The sequence below is a fragment of the Phocoena sinus genome, chromosome 1 (genome assembly GCF_008692025.1).
Source record: "Phocoena sinus isolate mPhoSin1 chromosome 1, mPhoSin1.pri, whole genome shotgun sequence".
NCBI classification, from domain to species: Eukaryota; Metazoa; Chordata; class Mammalia; order Artiodactyla; family Phocoenidae; genus Phocoena; species Phocoena sinus.
In genome coordinates, this window is record NC_045763.1 from 166,995,633 (window position 1) to 167,011,064 (window position 15,432).

The window sequence follows — 15,432 nt, forward strand, 5'->3', positions numbered from 1 at the left end:
CGCCCAGCAGTGAGCCCCTTGCCACATCATCAACACCACCAGACAGGGCAAGGGTCTCCTGCCAATCAGCTATACTCTAGCCATGATTTCCTTCAGCAGCACCATTCACTCACATGCATTTATTAAGCACCAACTGTATATTAGGCACTGTCCTAGGTGGGGAAATAGCAGTGAACACAGCAGATCAAAACCCCTGCATTCAAGGAACTTTTCGTTCAGGGATCGTGAGGAGAGACTTCCCGAGGTGCATTTTGAACCTCATCTCACAGCAGAATGAAAGGCTTTGGCTTGGGGGCTGTAGCTGACACAGGAGGAGGTGACTTCTCAGCCCCGGAAACAACCACACCCCACTGGCTGTGAAGGGAGGACTTGGAGAAAGTCTGCTTCTGTGCTTTTAGGAAACCTGAATTTAGTCCCAATCAAACTTCACTTTTGCCTCCCAGCCCATCCTCTCCTGAGTCCCCATCTCCCCGGGAGTCACCCCTGGCTTCTCCCTCCACAGTTCCTCCCATATTCCATCCTCCATGCATCCTGGAGAGGCCACCAGGCTCTCATCCACTTCCCTCTCCATCCCTGATACCTGCCCAGGGAGCACCCTCAGTACCACTCCCCTGGACCATCTCTACACTTTCCTAACTGGGGCCACAAGAGAGGCTCTCTGTGGACCCAGAAGGAAGCCAGAAGTGAAGGGCAGGTCTCTACGAGCTCACCTGGTACTTCTGGCCAACAGAAGGGAAAATTTTGCTTGATGGTCTTCCCTTCATGTTCTTTTCAAACTGAACCAGCCTGAAAGCTTCTGTTTTCAAGAAGTTGGTGAACCACTGAGCAGCCTCGTCACCACAGTCCCTGCCCTGGATGTCAAGACCAAACACCCTGGAAGGGTCACAGAGAGCAGTGAGGTTACTTTCTTCATCAACACACCGAGTGATGGGGTCAAGAGGGAAGTGCTGCTGGGACCTGACTCTCCCAGAAGACCAGTAAGTGGTCTGTGGGCCAAAGCTGGGCAGAAACAGAGGGGGAGGGAGCAGGGAAGAGCTTGTCAAACCCTAATAGGCTTGTAACTCACACAGATCTCGTTGAAATGCAGATTCTGGTTCAGGAGGTTGGGCTGGAGCCTGAGATTCTGCATTCCTAACAAGTTACAGGCTGCTGGTCCACGGACCACACTTTGAGTAGCAAGGATTTAGGTTACTTTCAGAAGGGGAGAAGAACTGTGGTGTCGTAAAGGCACCCTGAGCTTAAAGTCTGGCAAGACCCGGTTAAAATTGGAACTCTGGGGCTTCCCCAGTGGCGCAGTCGTTAAGAGTCCGCCTGCCGATTCAGGGGACACGGGTTTGTGCCCCGGTCCGGGAAGATCCCACATGCTGCAGAGCGGCTGGGCCCATGAGCCATGGCCACTGAGCCTGCGCGTCCGGAGCCTGTGCTCCGCAACGGGAGAGGCCGCAACAGTGAGAGGCCCGCGTACTGAAAAAAAAAAAAAAAAAATTGGAACTCTGCCATCTCTAGTCTGTGACTTTTAGCAAATCATTAAACTCCTCTGACCTTCTGTCTCCAGTTGTAAATTGGAGATAATAATATACCACCTGCCTCACACGGTGGACACAGATTCCACCAGATAACAAAGTGGTCTTCAAGGATATTTTGCTTGAGTGTCCCCAAAAGATACAAGCTATGTACCCCTCACAGAATTACAAGTTGGCATGTAAACTTTTTTCTTTTTTTTAAGTTGAAATATAGTTGATTGATAATATTGTGTTAGTTTCAGACGTGCAGCAAGTGATTCCGTTTTATATATACTTTTTCAGATTATTTTCCATTATAGTTTATACACATTTTTTTAAGATTTATTTATTATTTATGTATTTAATTGATTATTTTATTTTTGGCTGCGTTGGGTCTTAGTTGCGTTGTGGTGCGTGGGCTCCTCTCTAGTTGTGGCGCGTGGGTTTTCTCTTCTCTAGTGGTGGCGCGCAGGCTCCAGCACGTGTGACCTCGGTAGTTGTGGCACATGGGCTTAGTTGCCCTGTGGCATGTGGGATCTTAGTTCCCTGACCAGGGATCGAACCTGAGTCCCCTGCATTGTAAGGCGGATTCTTTACCACTGGACCACCAGGGAAGTCCCCATACAAGATATTGAATATAGTTCCCTGGGCTGCACAGTAAATCTTTGTTGCTTATCGATTTTATGTACCATAGTTTGTATCTATTAATCCCACGCTCCTAATTTTTCCCTCTCCCCCTCACTTTCCCCTTGGTAACAATGTTTGTTTTCTATGTCTGTGAATCTGTTTCTGTTTTGTATGTAGATTCCTTTGTATTATGTTTTAGATTTCACACATACATGTCAGCATATAATATTTGTCTTTCTCTGTCTTACTTCAGTCAGTATGATATTCTCTAGGTCTCTTCATGTTTTTTATAAGTTTAATTTGTTATGAAAGATTAAATTTCCATTGAATTATAAACATTAACATTTAAAATAAAATTGTATCATAATTTAAATATTATGTCTTAGTATTATAAATATATAAAAATTATATTAAATAAAATAAAATTATGCTTTTAAAAGCATGCAATGGAATCCCAATGCCAGGCTAGTTTGATATCTATTTTTAAAAACAATCTTTTTTTTAAAATAAATGATTAAGGGCTTCTTCTATGGTCCACATTTTAAAAATTATTTTTAACTTTTTTTCCCAGTTTTATGAGACATAATTGACATACGTAAGTTTAGGGTGTAAAGCATAACGACTTGACTTACATATATTGTGAAATGATTACAAGTTTAGTCAGCAGTCATCATCTCACATTTTTTTAAAGTTTTTTTCCTTATAATGAGAACTCTGAGGATGCGCTGTGTTAATAGATGGAATGGAAGAAGTTGAGTTATAATAATTACACTCGTCCTTTGAACCCTTCTGTGATTTTGGCACTTAATAATCATTCATCAAAAAGTCTTTTTAAATAATTTATCAGCAACTTTGATTAGAGGCTCCTTAATCTTAGCGTAAGACAAAGACTTTGAACCACTATCTTGTAGAATGACTTTACCCCATCACTGGAGACATTCTCCTTTATCAACACCAGTATATTTTATTGTTTGGGCCCCATAGGTTTTTCCCCTCCCAGAGCAGCGCTCCCTACTAAGACATGGGGAGGACAAGCCTTTCATCTGTACAAAGGGGAGGTGGAGAGGAGAACTTGCCCCCTGCAGCTAAGATCACTGTTGGAGGGAGAACCTATGGGATTTGAGGATCTGGAAATTGATTCCCTTACCCGCCCTCTGGTACCACAGGAAGTGTTTGCACCTCTCTGTGTGAGTGCTTCTCCCAGCTTGAAGGCTCCTGGGGTGATGTATGTGAGGGAATCCAAGGTGGACTGTGGACCCCGAGGCCCACAGTCCTGGTCTGACTGCTACACACGCCTCATTCTCTGACAACCTAGCCCACCTACTGTCAAATCTCCATGCTGTTCTTCTGATGTTTCTTGGCCTTTTCCTTCTCTCTAAACCCCCTTCTTGGAGCTGCTGTTTGGCCTCGGTCCCCCTGCCGTCTCATAGTCCTCTCTCTCAGAGCCTTCAGCCTTTCCCCTAAAACTCTCCTCAACCAACCAGTCTACTATCTCACACAGATCCGATTGCACCGTTCATCAGCTCCTTAAGTATCTGTTCCTGGGCTGAGCACTTCCCTCAACCCCTTCACCAGAGCCCTCGTGTATAAGTGCGCACACTTCTACCCTCAGCTTCCATCCACTCAGATAAGCCTAGTGTGGGCATTTTGAAAAGTAGAAAGCACCCAGTGGGGCAAGGGAAAACTGATTATCCAGTGCCCCTTCCCACTACTGAAACATATCCCTCCCCTAATCCTTCCTCCCTCCTACCCCTGCAGCAGACTCTATCCCTCTGCCATTCCACCTTCTTCAGTTCTCTCAGAATTTGGGAATTCCCTGGCAGTCCAGTGGTTAGGACTCAGCACTTTCACTGCCGTGGGCCCAGGTTCTATCCCTGGTCAGGGAACTAAGATGTCATAAGCCATGCGATGTGGCCAAAAAAGAAAAAAGAGTTCTCTCAGAATTTTATGCAAAGTACTTGCTTCCACATTCTGATACAAAATGTTCCATCATCCACAGCCCATAAAAAAAAACTGAATCTCCATGTGTGGGTACAATAGAACTAACATTAGTTAGTAATTTACTAATTCATAAAGTAAAATAACTTACTAAAAATACTTAAGAAGACATAAAAGTTTGAATGGATTTTATAAAGAAAATCCAGGCAGTTTTACTGGAAATTTCCACCAATGATCAAAGAATAAATACTACCAAAGATAAACAGAAAAAAAAAATTTAATTGTCATCTAAAATAGGAACAAAAAGTTAAGATATTTAGGACTAAATCTAACAAAAGATGTACAATTCTATTATAGAGAAAATTATAAAACTTTTTTTAAATTTTTTAATTTTATTTTATTTTTTATACAGCAGGTTCTTATTAGTTATCTATTTTATACATATTAGTGTATATATGTCAATCCCAATCTCCCAATTCATCCCACCACCACCCTACCCCGCCCCGCTTTCCCCCTTGGTGTCCATACGTTTGTTCTCTACATCTGTGTCTACATTTCTGTCTTGCAAACCGGTTCATGGGTACCATTTTTCTAGATGCCACATATATGCGTTAATATTCGATATTTGTTTTCCTCTTTCTGACTTACTTCACTCTGTATGACACTCTCTAGGTCCATCCACATCTCTACAAATGACCCAATTTCGTTCCTTTTTATGGTTGAGTAATAGTCCATTGTATATATGTACCACAACTTCTTTATCCCTTCGTCTGTCGATGGACATTTAGGTTGCTTCCATGACCTGGCTATTGTAAATAGTGCTGCAATGAAGATTGGGGTGCATGTGTCTTTTTTTTTGTTTGTTTGTTTTTTTTTTTTTTTTGGCAGTACACAGGCCTCTCCCTGTTGTGGCCTCTCCCGCTGTGGAGCACAGGCTCCTGACATGCAGGCTCAGCAGCCATGGCTCACGGGCCCAGCCACTCCGCAGCATGTGGGATCTTCCCGGATCGGGGCACAAACCCGTGTCCCCTGCATCGGCAGGCGGACTCTCAACCCCTGCGCCACCAGGGAAGCCCCATGTGTCTTTTTGAATTTTGGTTTTCTCTGGGTATATGCCCAGTAGTGGGATTGCTGGGTCATATGGTAATTCTATTTTTAGTTTTTTAAGGAACCTCCATACTGTTCTCCATAGTGGCTGTATCAATTTACATTCCCACCAACAGTGCAAGAGGTTCCCTTTTCTCCACATCCTCTCCAGCATTTGTTGTCTGTAGATTTTCGGATGATGCCCATTCCAGCCCGTGTGAGGTGATACCTCATTGTAGTTTTGATCTGCATTTCTCTAATAATTAGTGATGTTGAGCAGCTTTTCATGTGCCTCTTGGCCATCTGTATGTTTTCTTTGGAGAAATGTCTATTTAGGTCTTTTGCCCATTTTTTCATTGGGTATAAAACTTTTCAAAGAAGTAAAATAAGATATAAATAAGTGGATAGGAGCTTCCCTGGTGACACAGTGGTTAAGAATCCACCTGCCAATGCAGGGGACACGGGTTCATTCCCTGGTCCGGGAAGATCCCACATGCCGTGGAGGAACTAAGCCCATGGGCCACAAATACTGAGCCTGTGCTCTAGAGCCTGCAAGCCCCAACTACTGAACCTGCATGCTACAACTACTGAAGCCCACGCATCCAGAGCCCATGCTCTGCAACAAGAGAAGCTACCGCAATGAGCAACCCGCGCACCGCAACAAAGAGTAGCCCCCACTCAGTGCAACTAGAGAAAGCCCATGCACGGCAACGAAGACCCAACACAGCCAAAATAAATAAATTAAATAAATTAAAAAGTTCCTGTTTGAAACAGTTTAAGGTAAAAACTTGCAATTGTGTGGGCCACTTCGATCTTAAACTAAGATGTTTCTTTCTAACAAGCTGAAAACGGTTTCAATAAAAAGCTTGAAAAAAGAAACGAAAAGTCTACAATTCAGTAAATTAGTCATTAAAAAAAAGATATAAATAGAGACATCGCTGGTGGCACAGTGGATAAGAATCCAACTGCAAATGTGGGGGACACAGGTTCGATCCCTGGTCTGGGAAGATCCCACATGCTGTGGAGCAACTAAACTCATGAACCACAAATACTGAGTCTGCGCTCTAGAGCCCGCGAGCCACAGCTACTGAACTTGCCTGCTACAACTACTGAAGCCTTCACGCCCAGAGGCCATGCTCCGCAACAAGAGAAGCCACCACAATGAGAAGCTCACACACCACAACAAAGAGTAGCCCCTGCTCGCCGCAACTAGAGAAAGCCCGCGCGCAGCAACGAAGACCCAATGCAGCCAAATAAATAAATAAATAGATAAATGGGGAGGAAAATGACATAAGTAAGTGGGGAAAGGTAACACGTTCATGGATAGGGAGGCTCTGTGCAACAAAGATGATATTAACTATGTAAGCACTAACATTTATTTAAGTGCCTGAGATGATCCAGGCACAGTTGAAATAAATAAATATATATATATATATATATATATATATATATGAATTCATTTCAATTTTCTCTAATTGAGCCTCAAGTTCAATTCAATACAATTCCAATCAGATGGAACACAATCTCCAGTCAGGAGATACAGGTGGTAACGTCTCCACTAATGCCCTTGTTTGCCTGGCAATTCTGAATAGAAGTCCATCCTACTTGAATAAAAGGAGACAAATCCTAAAGATTGGCCCTTTGTATCCTCTCTATATTTGTATTCATCATGACTTTTTCCTTTTTATATTTTTGATGCTTTGACATCTTGGGACTTGGTGATGCTGAAGGAACTACCCCTCCCAGGGCTAGTCAATTCCTAGAGATAGTAAAACACTAGGCTTTCATAGGCAAACCAGACAATCCAGAGCCCTCACCCCTTGTCCGTACCGTTGTGCTTTTATACCCTGGCCACTGTCCCCTACTCTAATCACCCAGGACCAGGTACCAGAAAACTAGGGACAGCCCATCTGCCCCAGAGCCAATTTTCCCACAGCCTGTAGAAACCAGAATAAAGACTCGTGTTCACATTTTCCCCTGCCCTCTCTGCCTCCTGACCGACCTGGTATTTCCCCATGTGGCCCTGCATGGTATGAGCCTCCTGTTTCTAGGGATCTGTGAATATAAAAAGCTTCTTTCTTCATGACAGTCATTTCTGTATCTGCATGTCTTGCCATATCTGATGAAAGCAAATCTAAATATCCTTAATGCAATATTCTGCTTCACCCACTCATACCTGACCCCTGGCTTGATCCCAACATAGACTAGACTTCTCTTAAGTATTTCCTTTACCAGTCTCATCATCTAGCATGCAAAATGTAGCAAGGCAGAGTACAGGGTGGAACCTAAAGGGAAATCAGTTGTCACAGATCCCCAGAGGCCCCCAAGCAGAGCACCTGCAGTCATGGATCTTGTTTGAAGAACGTGGCTTGCTCGGCAAAACCAGCTGGTCCATGCCTGGTGCCCTGAGGATAAGGCAATCATCCTCATAGGTAGTGGAGACCAGCACAAGGCGAGGCTCCTGCCGGGCAGTCACCATGTGTCCACCTTCCTTAATCACCAGCCAAAACCTGCCAAGAAACAAACAAGGGCGCATCAGAAAATCTTCTACCACCCTCTCCATAGCTTCCCTCTAGCTTTCTATTTCATCAAAACCCTCCCTCTGCCCCAACTCAGGACCCAACAATTTTTTCCAGACAGTATCCAGGTCTAGCCAAATTTGGGGGGTCCAAAATTCTTTGGCTGTTTGGTACAAACAGCCCTGGAAAAGAACATCTGGCCAATGTATGAAAATCCCCAGTCCTGAAAATCCTTCTGGTGAGGCTGGTGTAGGGACCTTCTCAACTGCTGGGGCAACTACTTTGCTTACTTTGGGTCTTTGCTTTGGTCAGAGACTCCCCTGAGCCTGTCTCTGGTTGAAGCAGAATGTCTTCCAGGTCTTTTTGCTGTGGAACAAGATGGGGTTGACCAACTAATGGCCCAAGCAGACTGAAACTCTAGACAAAGGTCTTGAATGTTTGTGACTCCAGTGGATGCAATCCAGCCTCTGCTGGGTTTAAATTGCTGGGGCGTGTGGACCCTGATCAGGAAACCCCTAAACAGCCTTTCTTCTTCATACACACATTAAAACTTATATAATGTTATAAGCCAATATTACCTCCATTTTAAAAAAAAGAAAATATATCTATACAATGGAATATCATTCAACCATAAAAAAGAAGGAAATCCTGCATTCTGTGACAACACAGATGAAACTTGAGGGTGTTGCAATAAGAGAATAAGTCAGACAGAGAAAGACGAATACTGTATGATCTCACTTGTAACTGAAATATATAAAGGGAGGAACTGCTAGAAACAGAGAGTAGATTGGTGGTTGCCAGGAGTTGGGGGTGGAGGAAATGGGTGAAGGTGGTCAAAGAGGGAAAAGAGATCCTAAGAGGAAACATTTCTGGAGATGTAATGTACATTATGGCAACTATAGTTAATAATACTGTACGGCAGGGGTCCTCAACCCCCGGGCTGTGGACTGGTACCAGTCTGTGGCCTGTTGGGAACCAGGCCGCACAGCAGGAGGTGAGTGGCAGGCTAGTGAGTGAAGCTTCACCTGCCGCTCCCCGTCGCTCCCCGTCGCTCCCCGCCGACCGCATTACCGCCCGAACCATCCTCCCCCACAACCCCCGTCAGTGGAAAAACTGTCTTCCACGAAACCAGTCCCTGGTGCCAAAAAGGTTGGGAACCGCTGTTGTATGGTCTACTTGCAAGTGGCTAAGAGAGAAAAGTCTCAGATGCTCTTACCATAACAACAAAGCAGAAATTATGAGAGGTGAAGGATGTGATCACTAATCTTATCATGGGAGTCATTTCACAATATATGTGGGCATCAAATCATCACATTGCACACCTGAAACGCACACAGTGTTCTATGTCAATTATATCTCAATAAAGCTGAAGAAGAAAGAAATTCATGCAAATCATGTGTTAGATAGGAACTCCATTCACCTTCTAGAGAGCACCTCCCTCCGCCCCCGTTCTAGGCTCAGCTTTCACACGTTGTGTATCACATCCAAGGGGACAGTGGGGTGCGGGGTGAGCTGAAGAATGGAATGGGAGGCTGACCTGCTTAGGTTGGCTAGGCTCTTATCGATAGTAGAGCATGTATTTGGGGTGACGCCGCACAAATGATTTGATGACTAAGAAAGAAAAACGTGCCACCCCTAGGGGAAAGGAGTTTCAACGTCGCTATTCTAGACAGAGCAAGTGCAATGGGTGAGGAACTCTGCGGGCTCTGATGAGTGAGCCACCACTGAACGCTGGGGCCTCCCACATGGGAGCAGGATAAAAGGGACAGCCCCTTCCAGAAGGAGGGAGATATTTCAAAATATGACTGGAGCCAGATGGAACGTTCACAATAACCTGGTGAGGACATCTGCTATTATCACAGCACAGGGAACCCAGGGTCTCCTGACCCTGGCAGGTAATCTGCCCTCTGGAACCTCCCAGTCAGGCAACCTATCCCTGTCCAGGTTCTGGATAACTCCCCTCCCCTGCAACCAAGCCAGCAGACAGGGGCTGGGTCCTGAGCCCTGCTAACTGGCATGTGCGTTGGTGCGAGGGTACAGTGGCAGGGATGGTGAGAGTGCAAAGGCATTTTAGGAATTGCCGTGGCTACCTTTCCCAGGAGTTGAGGATGCTGGACAGTAGTAGGTCTCCGACCCTCTGAGGAGGCCACCTTTTTCTTTCTAGGGATCTCTGGTTCCCAGGGTTCTCTAGCCTGTTCACCTATGGGGTGAGGGTGGGTTGTGTGACCCAGGGATTTCCTTTCTACTTTGTTACAGCCCTATTCCCTCAGGCCTGAGCCCCGTTCCTTATTTCCAGCCTTATCCTTGGATGCAGAGGCCTGGATGACCCTGTTCGATGAACTCCACCAAAGTCTGCACTTGAACTTCCAACATGGCCCGTCCCCCTCTGAGACAAGGCTCGCCCTGAGAGCTGCACATGACCAGATACATGTCCAGACAGGAGACACCCCCCACCCCCCAACCCCGCCATGGCCCATTGTTTCTGACAGTCAGCCTCCTCCGTGGCCTGAGTCTTCTCACCTGCCGTCCATCCCCCAACTTTAGCCCTTCACTCTGTCTCCCAAGCCACGCCTCCAGCTCCTGCCTGTTGTATAATCACCTGGGGGTTAAGCCCTGGGACGTAGCAGGAGAAGTGGTGGCTAGAGGTTCTGTGCTAATCCTGCAATGGAAGGGGCAGGTGGCAACTTGCAAGCAGGCCAGCACTGCGGTAGGATGAAGACCACAATAAAAGATGCAGAGGTGGGCTTCCCTGGTGGCGCAGTGGTTGAGAGTCCCCACCGATGCAGGGGACACAGGTTCGTGCCCCGGTCTGGGAAGACCCCAAGTGCCGCGGAGCGGCTGGGCCCGTGAGCCATGGCCGCTGAGCCTGCGCGTCCGGAGCCTGTGCTCCACAACGGGAGAGGCCACAACAGTGACAGGCCCACATACTGCAAAAAAAAAAAAAAAAAAAAAAAAGATGCAAAGGTACCATCGGCAACATACCCCAGCCAGCCGCCCCCATCACCCTGTAACCGGGATGATGATAGTTTTCACCTCTTGCACACAAATGATGCCCAGGGAATGAATAATGACCTCTGTTCTGCCAGATCGGAAAGAAAGGATATGTCTGGAGTGTGGATTTTTTCACCACCCATTTTTTCTCGTCTGCAACCCTGAAAGCCAGCACATTTGTTTTACAAAGAAAACATGAGTATGTGGTGTGAAGAGCAGTGCAGAGACCAGAGCTCAGAGTCTCTAAAAGAACAGCAATGCCACCCCTGAACAACCAACAGCCATGTTCAGGAAGCAGAGTCCAAGACAGCTGGAAAGTCTCATTTCTAAACTGGCAAACTGGCCTGGGAAGTAGGAATGACTGAGCTGGAAAAGGGGGGAAAACAGGACCCCTGCCACAGAGAGCTGGAGGGTAAGGGCAGGAGGGAATGACACTCATGTCTCCAAGAGGTAATAGTCTATGCAGAAGAAATGAAGGGCTGGATTTATCAATGGGCGAGTCATACATGGTTGCTGAGGAAAGTGAGGGTTTACAAGGTCAGGGAGGGCAGCCATGCCCTCCCAGCACCTGTACCAAGCAGCCAGTGTTAGCCTTCTGCTGGATGGACTTGAGCTCAAAGCTCAGAGCTCTCAGGCCAAGCATTCGCACAAAGATGCTAAAGGCTTTGAGCAAAATCGCTCTAGAAATTTAAGGCACAGAGCGCTTAGAGAGGACGCTCTCGGCTTCTTAGAACAGTTCCAAAGACACAGATTCAAATTGGAAATAAATAAAGGCAGGCTTTTCCTGCATTCTAGACTATTTGTAGTTTTGTGGTTGAACTCTCAAGTTGAGAGAATAACAGCATTTAGCAGAGTTCTTTCCAGCGTGCTTTCGAGTTTCAATTATCCTTTAATAAATAAAATCTAGATTTGATAAGGTCTTGGAGATCATCAAGTTCAACCTCTTTTGCAAATGTAAAAAAAAAAAAAAATGAGGCTCAGAGAGGTTACGTGACTTTGCCTGAAGTCTCCTGATCCCTGGCACAACCCTTGCCCTTGTAAATCACATGCTGGTTTTACAGGAGGGGCATGAGTGCTGCACTCAGAGATCTGAGTTCAAGTCCCTCCAGCACATAATGGTCTTGTGATCCTGGGTGAGATACTCATTCTTTCTGATACTGTTACCTTATTTGCAAAGTGGACACAATACCTAGCCCACAAGATCGTTCTGAGGCTTAAATTACATCATCTGTTGAAAGGACTTAGTTAAGCATCTTTTGCCTATGAACCGTTGAATAAAAGTTTATTCCATCGCTTTTCCCTGCCTCATCCCAGTCTCCATACCACACCACCCCATCCCAAGCATTTATTGTTCAAAACAAGGGGAAGTTGATACAGTTCCATCTACTTTCAGATGCCCACAGAAGTAGAAAAGCAAAGGACAAATATTCTCTTTCCATGGAAGCAAGAGTCACAGCAAAGTAGTGACCACGAGCAGGGGGAGAGCAACAGTTATTCTGATGAAAAGAGGAAACACAGATAAGAACTGAATCTCTCTGTGAAATAACCTCAGTCCTTCACATGAGGAAGGAAGGAGCACAAGTCCATTTTCTCTGGGTGTGCATCCTGAGAATCTACCTCTTCACTCTGCCTGAGGTCTTCCCAGCAGTCAGCAGCCTTTTCTAAGCCTTCACACTTGAATAGGCTTGAAAGATGCTCTTATTCTTAATGGTCACAGAGAAAACCCTCTCATGATGGCATCAGAATCACCTGGGGAGATTTAAACACCCCCCCCCCCCACATGAGTTTGCTTCACTCTTGGTGATTCTGAGTCCGTAGGTCTGGGATGGGAATCTCAGGAAATTGTAGTCTTAAAAAAACTCTCCAGGATTAGAAATCTGAAGTGAAAGGGGATGGAAAATGCCCCACGAGTTACATGGTCTGCACACACAGCGGTGCTCTACAGCAAGCTGAAGTCTTTCAGTGTCGCGGGAGCGCACATTTCTTTAAGAGGACTGCAGTCTTCAGAGAAGAGAGAACACACGTGTCCTGGAGTGAACTCAGGACAGCAAACAGCCTCTCTAGAAGGCTCCCTGAACGACCAATTTGCAAACCTCCCTCCCGCTGGACACAGGACCGCAGCTAATCCATCCAAGCCAAACAGGAAAGCACCTTCATCCTAAGGAAGCAAAGAAGGAGGTTCCCTTCTTCCTTGTTCACTCTTTTCAGGGTTTAGCATCCTTCTCTGTCGAGGGTGCTTTCCCCGTATCTAGCTGCACCATTCTGTGTCCATGAGCATGTGTCTGTGGACTCACCTTTGGGGGGAGAAAAATGACAGGGCACCTCTTCTTTCCTGAGGGAGGAGGATGAAATTTCTATGTGCCAGGCCCTGTGTAGGTAGGGACTTTAGAGTTCTTCACTGAAAAGCACCCTGCCTCTGGGGGGAGGGGACACACTTTTGTTTTAATGGCAAGTATTATACGCACAGTCTACCTGTCACCTCCTCTCCCCAAAGGAAGACTTCGCTCTGCTCATTCTGTATCAAAGTGGGTCAGGCCCCCCACCGCCTGCGTCTCCCAAGCACCTTTCCCAGCACCGGAAGCTGTGAGGGCCAAGCCCCAGCAAGGCCAGAGCCAGTGTCCTTGAATAAGACTTGGTTTCAACATTGCTCCCATCTACCCACTAGTGCCAATAACGTTTTCTTTTTCTATGATTGTGCTCATACTAAGAATCAGAAAGCTTAGAACTAGAAAGAGCCTTGGAGATAACCGGTCGGACCCTGTCCTTTTACAGAGCCTCTCCTCCAGGGGGCGGGGGGCAGAGGCTTTGTAACCGAGCAGGACTCTCCGAGGCCTCCCCAGGACAGGCCCTTTCCCCATATCCTCTGGTTTAGCTCCTCTCTGAAGTACCTAGATAACAGTATTATTTATTTATTTATTTATTTATTTTTTTGCGGTATGAGGACCTCTCACTGTTGTGGCCTCTCCCGTTGCGGAGCACAGGCTCCGGACGCGCAGGCTCAGCGGCCATGGCTCACGGGCCCAGCCGCTCCGCGGCACGTGGGATCTTCCCGGACCGGGGCACGAACCTGCGTCCCCTGCATCGGCAGGCGGACTCTCAACCACTGCGCCACCAGGGAAGCCCGATAACAGTATTTGATGCACATTTCCTGAATTGTTTTACAGATGTGACAACCCCCCATCAAATGGAAGATGTTAACTACTTGATGATCAAAAGTGCATAGCCCCAGGCCTCCTGATGATGTTAACCCCTGTGACACCGTCCTCTTACCTCACCATCAACCAGCTGGAGAACTGTGCACGAGCTGATCACATACCCTGTGACACGCCCCTCTCTCACCTGGCTTTTTTTTTTTGACATCTTTATTGGAATATAATTGCTTTACAATGGTGTGTTAGTTTCTGCTTTATAACAAAGTGAATCAGCTATACATACACATATATCCCCATATCTCCTCCCTCTTGTGTCTCCCTCCCACCCTCCCTATCCCACCCCTCTAGGGGGTCACAAAGCACCGAGCTGATCTCCCCGTGCTATGCGGCTGCTTCCCACTAGCTAGCTATTTTACATTTGGTAGTGTATATATGTCCATGCCACTCTCTCACTTCGTCGCAGCTTTTTAAAATGCTTTGCCGAAACCTTTCAGGGAGCTCTGGGTCTTGGGGGGCCTGAGCCACCCGTCTCCTTACGTGGACTTGCAATGAACCTTTCTCTGCTCCAAACTCCAACCTTTCGGTTTGTTTGGCCTCACTGTGTCTTCGGGCACAGGAACTTGCGCTAACATCTTGCCTCCACTACCTTTCCAAATCTGCACCAGACACGAACTTCACCTTTCCAGCTTCAGGATCAAAGGCAGACGATCCAACAAGCAGCCCAGGACACGCACGTGGCAAACCTCCCTTCTCCTACCCTGGGACAGGCCCCAGCTCCCCAGCCCCGCTCCCTCCTCAGCAGGTCCTGCGCTGTCGCCGCGCCCGGCCCTACCTGTCCCCCAGGTGACCGCTGCGCAGCCCCAGGGCCGTGCACTCCGCCGCCTTCACCGACACCCCCTTGCAGGACTTGACGGGGTAGATCCAGAGCTCTGCCACGGTGCCCACCTGCTGCAGCCGCCGGCGCCGCCTGGGCCGCGCGCGTCGCCAGGCCACGGCCCCCAGCGCCACCGCGGCCAGTCCCAGCGCGGCGACCCCGAGCCAGCGGGGCCGGGGCTGCGGCGCGGGGAGGCCCAGGCGGGCCAGCACGGACGAGCCGGCGGCGCCCATGTCCCAGCGATCGCGGGCGTGGGTCTGAGCGCGGACTAGGCAGCGATTGGCGTGGGGAGGGCGCCCGGGCACTCAAGGCTGCAGGCGAGCGGGAGGAACCAGAGTTGGCCCAGGCACCGGCCCTGGCACCCTTTCCGCGCGCCGAAAGGACTGGCTGTGCGCAGGGAGGGGACGCCTGACTGGGCGCCAAGGACCAGGCAGTAGCCGAGAGAAGCGAGGCAGAAAGCGAACTGGGATGCTCGGGTGCCCTTGGGGGCGGTTCGGGAGGCCCCACACCAGAGGCCCGGCTGCCCACTGTCTCTGGAACGGTCACTTTCGCTTTACTTCTTCCCTTTCCCGGGGCCCTGCGACTCAGCGTAACTCCTCACCCGCCCTCACGGTCCCCGGCTCTCCACTGCCCCTTCGCTCCCTGTACTGCCCACTTTGTTGCGTGATTGCAGCGCAGGGAACAGTGCAAGTGGATGGTAGATTGCAGAATGGGTGATTTTAAATGTTCAGGAGCTCCTACTG

General features: G+C 47.8%; 1 protein-coding gene across 1 annotated transcript in view; it reads right to left on the reverse strand.

Annotated features, from left to right (window-relative positions):
* Positions 1 to 15,200, reverse strand: part of MTARC2 (mitochondrial amidoxime reducing component 2) — a 33,908-nt gene extending 18,708 nt beyond the window's left edge. The window contains exons 1-3 of the mRNA XM_032623669.1: positions 14,648 to 15,200; positions 7,490 to 7,663; positions 711 to 873 (exon numbers count right to left, since the gene is read on the reverse strand). Coding sequence (XP_032479560.1) covers positions 711 to 873; positions 7,490 to 7,663; positions 14,648 to 14,922 — 612 coding nt within the window. The 5' untranslated portion in view covers positions 14,923 to 15,200. The remainder of the gene's footprint in view (positions 1 to 710; positions 874 to 7,489; positions 7,664 to 14,647) is intronic.
* Positions 15,201 to 15,432: the final 232 nt, after the last annotated feature.